This window comes from Ursus americanus, chromosome 30 (assembly GCF_024610735.1).
Source record: "Ursus americanus isolate L20-20 chromosome 30, mUrsAme1.1.p, whole genome shotgun sequence".
NCBI lineage: Eukaryota > Metazoa > Chordata > Mammalia > Carnivora > Ursidae > Ursus > Ursus americanus.
This window is the reverse complement of record NC_142156.1, coordinates 21,098,977-21,109,723: the sequence shown is the minus strand read 5'-3', so window position 1 is coordinate 21,109,723 and position 10,747 is coordinate 21,098,977. Positions and strand designations below refer to the sequence as shown.

Below are 10,747 nucleotides of genomic sequence, written 5' to 3'. Positions count from 1 at the left end.
GAAACTCATGGACCACCACTGTCCTCTTTCTAGAAGGCACCTTCCTAACCTAGATAGTTCAACAGGCTGTGTAGCCAGAGTATTTCCCCGGGGGCACCGAGCAAGCCTCCTTCCCTTGGAATCTTGCTTTCATATTTAAGTAAACAATTCTTTTCTCCAGTTCTCCAGGTCTCAGCCCATAACTGTCGTCAACACTCTGAAGACACAGACAGCTGACTCTACACCAGACCTAAGTTCTTAATATCCTCCTTTGAACACCTATTCGAAGACGAGGTGATTTCCTGGAACCTGCCAATTGACTGTTTTACTATAACAATGAATCGTCCAACACGTTTTATTTCTTCATTTTCAAAATGTTTGGAAGTGCCTTTACAGATATGTTAAATATACTGAGGAACATATACAACAGATCATACTGAAAACCGTGGGTAATATGAGAAAGACGTTATACAACCGGAAAAGTAGATAGAAGCACAATGTTATCACAGCATGCTCTGTTTATAATATCGGGTGTGTACCAGGCAACAAGAACCCAACTCAGAAAAGTAGAAAGTAGGGGATAACACCTTTTTTTTTTTCTTTAAATGCCAGACCAGCTATCCCCCGCTGCTGTCCTGAAGCCAGCCAGAAGCGTGTGGGTTTGGCTGTTCACTGTGCTCGGCAGCCCAGATCGGATCCACCTGCCCGAGAGGAGCCTGGGAACTTGACAGGTGTAAATTGTGAGCACACGGCATGCTCTTCAGACACGCGTTATAGATAAGCAGCGTCGTAAGACTCATTGGCCACGGCGAGACACGTGTGCCCCCCGCCCCCCGCCCGAGAGCACAGATCTGCTGTATGGTATCCATTGTTGTTCACTTATTTCTTAATTCTCTACTCTCGGCTCCTGCCTTTCTAGTTTGGGCATTTGCTTAAACCCACGACCATGCCTGGAACATCCCCCGTCATGGGGGGTCGGGCAACAGATTGGTTCCTGGAATCTGCATTGAATTTTAAATTGATCTTCCAAATAAGGCTCCCCGTGGAGGGCAACTAAGGAAAAGTCACTCGCTCGGTGGTCTGTGCCTAGAGGAAGCACTTTGGTCCCCCCTTTGCACAACCCGGAGAGTGGAATCCGGGGCTGAGAACCTGGGGGGTGTGCTTTATCAATGCCTGGTGGGTGCCCCCATCAGCCTAAAATACCCATGGGATTAGAGCGTGTTTCCTTGAGTGGGAACTTACCCAGATACAACAGAGATCCTGCAGCAGTGACGACAAAGAAAACAAGGCACACGCTCCAAGGAAGCATCTCTAAGTAAAGAAACTACCTCATTACACGGGCAGTGTCTACACTGGCATGGGTGTTATTTCATTCAGCGAGTCAAACTCCTACAGAGGAGGTCATCCTAAAGCAGAGTAAATCAGCTCCAGCCTTACCATGGAAACCAGAAAGTGGTACATGCTCTTTGGCCAAAGGAGGACAAAAAAGAAGGGTCGGGTCAACAGTGACCTAAGTACTGTTCTCAACTGGGTCGAAAGCTCAGTATCACATGGACCCCGAATTCCAGCAACACCCATCTCTCTGTCTGTAAAGTGCATTATTCCAACGGGCAGTGTAGATGCATAAAAAGACCACCTGTCCCCTTGGCTCCTGCAGCGTCTAACGAGACGGCAGTCCTTAAAATCTAAAAATTACAAGGTTTCATCTTGAACTGACCAAGGGCAATCATTAAAGCCACAGAAATCATAAAGGCATCTCATGGAACATGGAGTTTGTCCAGTTTTGATGCCATGATTACTTTCTCAGACTGGGGCAGTGAGACCCTATTGGACTTAGACTATTATTTATTAAAGTGACAGTGTCCTGCTCACCTTGACCCCTAGAAGACCCAGGGTGCCATGCTTCTGGACTTCTTTTATACTTTTTTAAAATTTCTAAAACCCAAAACCAAAAAACCCATCACCGATCTAACCTGTGCAAAACCATAGAGAAACTAAAGGCATGAAGGAGTCCAATGTCCCCAAATTGGAAATGTGGGGGTTTGCATTTTGCACACACTCAAACATCTAAATATAACAAAGGTTCGTTCTTTTACAAACCTTCTTTTTTTAAGCTTCTTTTTCCCTTTTCTCTTAGAACCAACTTTACTGACTACATGTGTGCACCCTGGGGCCTGGGGCGGGCCAGCGGGGGCCATGGTTCCATCTTCCTATGTCCCGAGGACGAGGTGGCCAGTGGGAAGTCCTCTACACCTGGGAGAGCACGGGGGCTCACCTGCAGCCTGCTACTCTGCGGATCTGATTTCACAAGCCAGCCCCCCATGTTTACACCCGCTGCCTCAAATGAGGTCTGCAGAGCCCATGTGGGAGGGGGCACATACTGTGACAGGTCAAGTCACCGCCTCATCCTGAAAGCAAGGGGCGGCATTGGCCAAGATGCCCAAGGTGATGCCGGCAGTGTCGAGAAGGACACACATGCCAACAGAGGACCTGTGGGGGCTCAGCAGCGCCTGGCCAGCGGTCAGCTGAAACGCTTCCGTCAGCCTCCCAGGCAGGAGCCCAGCACGCTTGTGTTTTTCTTACGTCTCCCCAGCTCTGCCTGTCCTGGTCCTGCACCCACGCCCCTGCCCCAAATACATACACGAGTGAGCCATCCACAAGGAAAGACCAGAAGGGAGATCGAGGCCGGGGGCCACTGCATCCTGCATGTCAGTGCTGAGTCCAAGACGGTGTGACCCTGGCCAGGGACGTGGGGTCCACAAGCCCTCCTTCTGAGACATCCCGGAATAAGTGCCCCCCAGCTGGGAAAACAAAGGAGAAGCTTTCCAAGGTGAAAGTTGTTGGCAACTTTTAAGAAACATTTTCTTTTGGTTTTCTTTTGGTTTCCATTTATTGCGGTATCGGAGGTATTAAAAATCTCTGGCTAAGAAGAAAAAAATAGATATCAATATAGCAAAATCATACAGAGGCTAAAATTGAAAAGGGACTGTGTACGTAAAATAATGAAACCACGGAAGAATGTTTAAATGTTTATTTTCATGTTAAAAATGATGAGTTACCCTGTGGTTAGAATATACCTTTATGCTGGGAAATGTAGTCACTTTATTTCTGAAATATTTCCAGGGAAAAAAAAAGAGGAAAAAAATTCCAAAAGTAATGAAGAGTAAGATCAAAATATTCTGGCAGATTCCATTAGTGATGCCGCCAACAAGCCGCGCCCTCTCCAGGCCGCGTTCCTACCCGGTGTTTCCCCCACCATGGGTTTAGGTATTTTTGAGCGGGAGGTCTGTACATTTAAAAGCTACAGCATTGCATGCTTTTACTGTAAAATGTATTTATTCCAGCACACCTCTTGGTGCCTCGGGGTTATTATGTATGTTACATACAAAAATATCTGCTAGCCACATCCTCCCCGTAACCTCCACCACCCGTCCTGTCCCTTCACATCACAGGTGACACGCGGTACATCACACGTGTAGAATTTCGATGGGGGAGATGGTTGCTGAGTCTATAAACTATCGTGTCACTTACAGAGACGAGGACGGAGAATTGAAGCCATTTTTGAGATGATTCGAGTAGAAAAGACAATGGTCCCGGAGACATGTCGGAAGCAGGTGCAACCGCTCTGTGTGGTCGTTGAAGGCGGGCTGGTTAGTTCTCTGACACAGAGCCTTGACCGGTCCCAACACCCCAACACTGGGAAGATGCCCTTCCAAAAGGGTGAAAAAGGGTGCAAAGGATCAAAATGCACAAAGGCAGACTTCCGAAAACTTAAAAATGGACAAAGTACAAAGTGCTCGTCATGGACGTGGCAAATGGGACAAAAAGTAATTCATGTTTTCCCTGCATTAACGTGTACACAGACACCCTCTGCCTGGAGTTGAAGTCTGGGAGCTGACCCTGGCCAGAGTGCAACACAAAACCGCTGGGAGGTCAGTCAGTCCTCTGTCCGTGCGCATGGGGCATCCGAGGCTTGCTGGGGGGCGTTCTTCAGGGACGCTGGCAGGGTCTTCTGGCTTTCCCGCAGATGCGACACTGTGCATTTAAGCTCGACTTCTGTGGTGTGGTGGCTGCTCCTGGATCCCAGGGCGTGGCCTGGGAGGCAGGACATCTGGCAGCTGGGGGCACTGGTCTCACCCTCCCCGTTCTAGGTGGCTTGGTCCCCGGGATGCCTGAGCCGCCCTCCGTGGGACCCACACAGCATCCAGCCTGTAGCCCCTTAGGAGGCTGGCTGGTGCTGGCCTCAGGGAAGGGGGTCCTAAGCATTCGCTTCTTAGAGGAAGGGGCTTTATCACCACTGATCTGTTCAGGTGATGAATCACTCCGATCAACTGGCTATGCCGGCTGTAAAACACCTGGAAACCCCAGGCGCCTGCAGCCCCCAGGGAACGGACTTCAGGGTTTCCTAAGTTACATCTTTCCCCCACCCCGTTCTAGTTTAGATACTGAGGGGCATAGTTCCTGTTTGTTTTAAATGATCTAGTTGGAGAACAAGCAGATATAATCCACGGCTGCTGGTGAGCGGGAAACATTTAGGACAGAAAGAACCTCACTGAAATCCTGGGGAGCTGGGAATAGTGGCCACGCCAAGTCGGGGAGTGGCCCATGGTGCCCGTTCCGCTAAATACCGTATTCTCTGGCTTCTCACTATTCTCACACGGACATACGTGTGTGCATCCCTGTGAGTGTGCGCTGTGCGGTAAAAGGGACCCCCCCCCACACCGAGACCTTCCACGTGACTCTCATGGTGAACTGTAGAGAGCCCGGATCACGCTGGGGGGCTCTGGCTCACCCCCGGGGGGCATCTTCAGGACAGCGGTCAGTTTCCCGCTCCTGAGAGATCACGGGCTCGTTCTCCCTCTGACGCTCCCTAGTCTGCTCCAGCTTCTCGGTAACGCCCCCCACGACAATGGTAACGTCCCCTACCCCTTCCCAGATCACCCCTGACCCAGGGCCTCACTGTGGCAACGGGGGCAGCCTGATGTGCGTGCGTGTGCCCGTGTGTGTGCGCGTGTGTGCACGTGCATGTGTGTGCGTGAGGCTCACCCCCTATACCAGCTGAGCTTCCTCGGTTTCAGGCACAAAGTTGCCGTTATCTCGGAAGGCTGAAGATCCAAAGGGAGAGAACACTGAGAATGGTGCACAGGAGCGGGACTCGTCTGGAGAGCTACGTGGCATTGGCGTGTCAACTTCCTGCGGCCTCCCCGGCGGCCTGAGCTCCCTCCGCACCGAACCCTCGAGGAGCGGCCATAGCCTCCTCTGGGTGCCCGGGGTGCTCTTGCTGCCAGGCATCAGCCTTCTCTTTGCAAACTCCCTCCGAAGCCAACGCCCGGGTCTCCTGGCTTTCTTCACCCATCAGATTGGAAGATTTCTGAAACTTCACCATTCTCAGCCCTTAACCCCCATCTGAAACACAAGATGGGCTGGACACTGGCCTCTAGAGATCAGGCCCACAGCCCTGCGGATTTTTGCACTGTTTACAAACCCGCCACAGTCCCGTGGGCAGGAGACACAGGTAGGGCACCGTGGCTGCCACATCGTGGCCTGAGGAGGCCGGTCGTCATGCTCCCATGCACAGAAAGCTTACAACAACCGGACGCGTCTCGTTGGAACCGCTCGCTCCTCCGCCGCGTGGTCAACCAACCGCTTCCTTCCCCTCCTGCAGGTCTTCGCGATGCTGGCCTTGACGTTTCTACTTCTCAGCCATGCAGATGGCACCGGAAAGCCTGGACTAGGTGGGCTAGTCCTGTGCCCGATTTCCCTGCTCTTCCACCGACGTAAAACGTTGTTCTGCTCTCCTAATCTGAAATTCTTGCTCTGCTCGAAACCATTCCTGCTATTCTTTGAAAGACATTTTTTATTAAAAAATTATGCAGTGGGTCACGCTTTTTTTTCCCTCTTACCACTCTGACTTTCCAACATCTATGGTTTTTCTACCTACCTGCTTCTGAAAATCTCCAACAGTCATTTATTTTATGAAACTTGGAAGCAAGTTTCAGCCCATTCTTTTCTCCATCAGCGCCTACCCCGGGTAGGTTTGAGCTCTGCCAGACTCATGACTGATGATTTTTTTGGGGGGACGGGGGTCATCGTATGGATGGATTTTTACATATTGCTAAGTTGAAACATCATTGTACTTACTTTCTTTTTTTTTTTCTTACCTCTGGTAAAATGGAAGTATAGCCTGAACATATTTCCTACACAATTTCCTTTCTGTGTAATAGCAATTTAAAATTTTGATTTCAGGTTGGATTACAAGTTGTGTTGACCGGAAAGCACCAGTATAAATAAGACTGTCTCAGGGTCTTTCTGCCCTCAGAAATACACTCCAGGAGTCCCCCACGAATGTTCCACAAGCAGAAGATAAAAACAAATATGGTTGACAAGTGGTCACCAAAGTCTGTAAGCGTCGTATAGAAAACTGTAAAGATGGCCCTCCCTCGCAGTATATTAATACTCTATGTAAAATCCCATGTCCCAGTCTGATACAAGGAAGTTCCACAACAAAGAGAAGGGAGGACAGCGTGAGGATGAGCTTCTCAGACATTGCCCCTTAGGTAAGGGATGTGGGCAACGGAGAGCGCCTGTCGCCCGGCACGGACGCGGCGAACGTCAGCAGCTGACATTCATGTGAAAATCAAACATCTCAGAGAGAGGAGACCGCGATTGCTTTTCTTCATGTTTCAAAAAGAATTCCAGAGGCCAAAGGAACCAGGTGCAGGTGCAAATGTGTATAAAAATAATGAGCAGCCTCGTAACAAATAAGGGCGGCTACATTCAGCATCTTTCACGTACGTCCAATCTCAGGCCAAGGGCAAGGAAAGTCCACTGTGCTTTAAAAGTTCTAGGAATAGAAAAATCCACAGCCGAGCCTCTTCTGATTCCACACGGCCGTTTGTCGCGAGATGACTAACAGTGTCTGTGGGGTCAGGTTTAGGGTGTTCGCACTGAGCTGGTACCAGGCAGCACATACAACTGTCGTCTCGGAATCTCTCCAGGATCTACACGGGGCTGCTTTCGAGACATTTCCCAGCTTCTAACCCGGCTGCTATAGCTCTCCGGGCTTCTGCACCTGCTCAGAAAGGGATTCCCCCCCCAGACGGCCCCAAATGAAGCTTTGTTAAATCATCCCCTATTGCTGAACAAACTCACTGCTCCACCGTTCAAAAAACAGAAGGCATAAAGGTGAATACAAACGTAAGAAAGGAGTTCACATGTGGTCTTGCAGCCTTTCCATATAGTCTCTAAGGTCCCGGGGGCCCCCCAGCCCGGTGTCCTGGCAGACCCACTTGATGTTGTCCTCACTGTCAAACAGGATGGAGTTGGTGTACGGGCCGCCGTCCTCCGGGAGGATGGTGGTGTAGGAAGTAAACTTGACTCTCTTCCGCTTTGGGCCCGATGGGTTTATAGGCTCACTTTTAATGTCTTTCTCATAGACATAGTCAGAGGGTCTGAGCAGTTGACTATGGAAAGTCTTCTGGGAGCCGCCGTTGAGAAGGAAGTTCCTCTCCTCGAACTGCAGCCCCCTGTCTATCATGGTCGTGCACTCCTCCGACGGGAGGGTGATGTCCACGGGGTTCTCCAGAAGTTCCACTTCATTCCCAAGCCAGACCCAGTCATGGGAATGGGGGATGTTGCCTTGTTCGCTCACAGCAAATCTTTTGTGTCTGTATTTCCAAGCAAATGCCACACAGTTGATCAAGAAGACCAAAATGGCCAGGCAGAAGACACAGAGCAGAGCGTACATGCCGATCTCCAAGTCAGTTAACCCCCTTGAGGTCACTGTCAGGTCACTGGGATTATTGGGTTCCGGTACCTTCCCTTGAGTGGGGAAGCTTGTGAAGGCGTCTGGACCGCCACTCTTGAGTGACTTCTTATCCTTTCCTTCCTGGGGAGACTGTGGGGTTGTGCTTTTGTTGCTATGTTCCTCTTGGCCAACAGAGGCGCCATGTTGGAACCACTCCTGACCTGCTCTCTCCTGGTTTCCCTCACGCTCGATGGAATTGCTGAAGTGGTCTTTGTATTCCCGACTGATGCCCTCAATATCATTGCTGCTTCCTTGGTGCTCATCAGTATTTGGTTCAAATCTGACCTTGACATTTCCTTTACCCACGGCAAGAACACTCTTCCTCTTTGTCTTCTGACAGGGCTCACTAATCATCATTTCTAATTTAATCAAGGGCCCTTGCCCTTCACCCTGTGCGACCACAATCGGCCATCCGGACGGAAGGTTTGCCTGGACAGACACCACCATTTCATCCAATGATGACACAGCAACTGAAAAATCCTTGGGATCGTAAATGTCTAAGGGTGTCACCGAACCATCACTGAACAAAATCCAAGAACTGACTATTGCTTCCTAAGAAAAATGAAACCAAAGCATTATGTTATAATCAGGCTCCTTCAAATTGCAAACATAAATATGATTTCCTACAGAATATTATTTAAATACACATACAGACTGAGAAAAATGACCTTCTATGTTTTATAATCTTGGATAGTTCTTGGCATGCCTTGAACTGGCATCAGTAACTATTGCCCCACAGATGTACTTTGATGAATGCGTTGAAGTGCGTGTTAATTTATTGCACATCATGCGACAGAAGTTGACTGTGACCTTTCTGAAGCACATTTTGAAAGATCAGGCAATTTATCTGAATCAAGATCAGATGCAACTCATCAGGCTACTGCTCCGGATAATATCACTCCGAGCACCCTTTATGCGGGAGCCAGTGCTGATGAAGCGGAACACGCACCGGCTGAGGGGCCTGGGCAACGACGCCTCAGGAGACCAGCTCACTGGGAAGGCCCCGCGCCCCGCTGCCTCTGCGAACCTTGTCACAGGTTTAAAGATGGAGGAGAGCTTTACAGACGGCAATGACTGTAAACAGTAGCGACTGGTGCCCATTAGCCATGCTTGTTCAAGCAGCTAAAATGGAATTTCCCAAGTATCAAAAACCACCTGCTTTGGCAGAAAGACAACATGGGATCCTTCAGTCATGGTCTAGCAGGGCACGCCGAGCGCAGGTAAGGCTGCGGTAAAGCAAATGGTACACGGACACGTGGTCGGTGTATAAAAGCAGAAATGAGCGACATGTATCTAAGTCACTGGTATTTTTCTCAAAAAGACACAGGGTGGCCCTGATGAGAAGCAGAAAGAAGTTTCAAGGACCCCCCGTCCTAGCTACGAGTCCTCTCTTGATCTCCTCCGCAGTGTGAGGGGGAGGGATGTGGTCTCAACTGACCGGGGACAAAAGGACCCTGGAATCCCACCTGCTGCGGGGCCTGGAGAACATCCTGGGCAGACACCGTCGAGACGATGGCTCTCTTGTCCGCTCTGTGAGGCTGCAGGGCAAGGGACAAGCCGGCCACCAGCTGCACGCCCAGGTCCGCGATGGTGACGCGGTCATCCAGCACGATCACTGTCTTCTCAGCCAGGATGGAGTCGGACAGAGGTGAGAGTACCTTCAAAGGAAGCGAAAAAGCTCCAGTGTCTGCTGCACACAAGTGTTGGACCCTCCTAACTGACATTGCCACCAGCGCGTACCCTCAGTTCTCTACGGGCGGAGTGCACCTGTGGGAACCACGTGGGTACGTGGTGTGCTGGGTCAGTGACACTCACCAACAGGAGGAGTATGACAATACCACGCCAGTCCATTTCCCTTCCTCTGATTCAGGCCATGACAATACTAGTGTATTTCCCAAGAAGAGCGTAATTTAACTGTGAAGCAAGAGCTAAAGATTGCCCGCCTTGGCACCAGGCACGCAGACAGCGACCGTTTCCCAGCCACTACTTTTTAGGTGTGAAAATGGCAGAATTGTGGGAAAGCGCCTGCAGGGGACGGGGTTCTGCCACCTTCTCCTGCTGCTATCCTTCCAGGGAGCAGTAAGCAGCTCGCTACGGGACAACAGTGATCGCACTGTAGGCTGCTGTGTCGGCTGCTGTGTCACGGCTGGAGAGACCACGTGACAAGGTGGCAGAGGAATTTTTAATGTCCTAAGGAACCACTGCTTCTAATTTACCATCTAGTTTGCAACCAGGGGGGACTAACAAATGGAGAGGAGTATCCTGTCGGCAGAATTTCTAGAACTGTCCCCCCGCCCCTCCCACCAAAGATGTCCTCACTAATCTCTCAAGCCCGGGAATGTGAGGAGAAATTACTCTCATGACAACGCTGCATTTACATGGCAGGTTCGCTTACCCTGGATTACCCAGGTGGGCCCAGTGGCGTGATGTGAAGGCCATAAAAGCAGAGAGTCTTCCCTGGCTGGTGGCAGAGGGAAAGCCACAGGGATTCAAAGTGTGAGAGGGACTTGACCCCGCCATTTATGGGAAGTGACACAGGCGTCCCCTCGGAGCACTGACTGACCCTGGTTGACAATCCACGAGGAAACAGATCCCTCAATCCCACACCCATGAGGAAGGGCGTTCTGCGAACAGCCTGAATGAGCTGGGAAGGGAGTCTTTCCCCAAAACCCCCACGAGAGCCCCGCCTGGCCACCACCTTCATCTCAGCCCTGCGATACCCCGAGCACGGAACCCAGCCCAGCTCACGTCGACTCCTGACCGACAGAGCTGAGTCAATAAATTGGTGCTGCTTTTCGCTGCTCAGTTTGTGATAATGTGTCTCACAGCAGTAGAGAAGTCGTACAAAATAGAGCATGTTTAATCCAGCTCCGTCAAAACGGGCTTTGGCACCACCTCAAATATGACTTAACTATCAGTGGCAACACCTTAAATTTTTTACTAAAAAACATGTTACAGCAT

The 10,747-nt window shown here is 50.4% G+C and overlaps 1 protein-coding gene across 1 annotated transcript in view; it reads right to left on the bottom strand.

Annotated features, from left to right (window-relative positions):
• Positions 1 to 318: 318 nt before the first annotated feature.
• Positions 319 to 10,747, bottom strand: part of TMEM132B (transmembrane protein 132B) — a 359,857-nt gene continuing 349,428 nt past the window's right edge. The window contains exons 8-9 of the mRNA XM_045779135.2: positions 9,253 to 9,444; positions 319 to 8,338 (exon numbers count right to left, since the gene is read on the bottom strand). Of these exons, the coding sequence (XP_045635091.2) occupies positions 7,190 to 8,338; positions 9,253 to 9,444 (1,341 nt within the window). The 3' untranslated portion in view covers positions 319 to 7,189. The remainder of the gene's footprint in view (positions 8,339 to 9,252; positions 9,445 to 10,747) is intronic.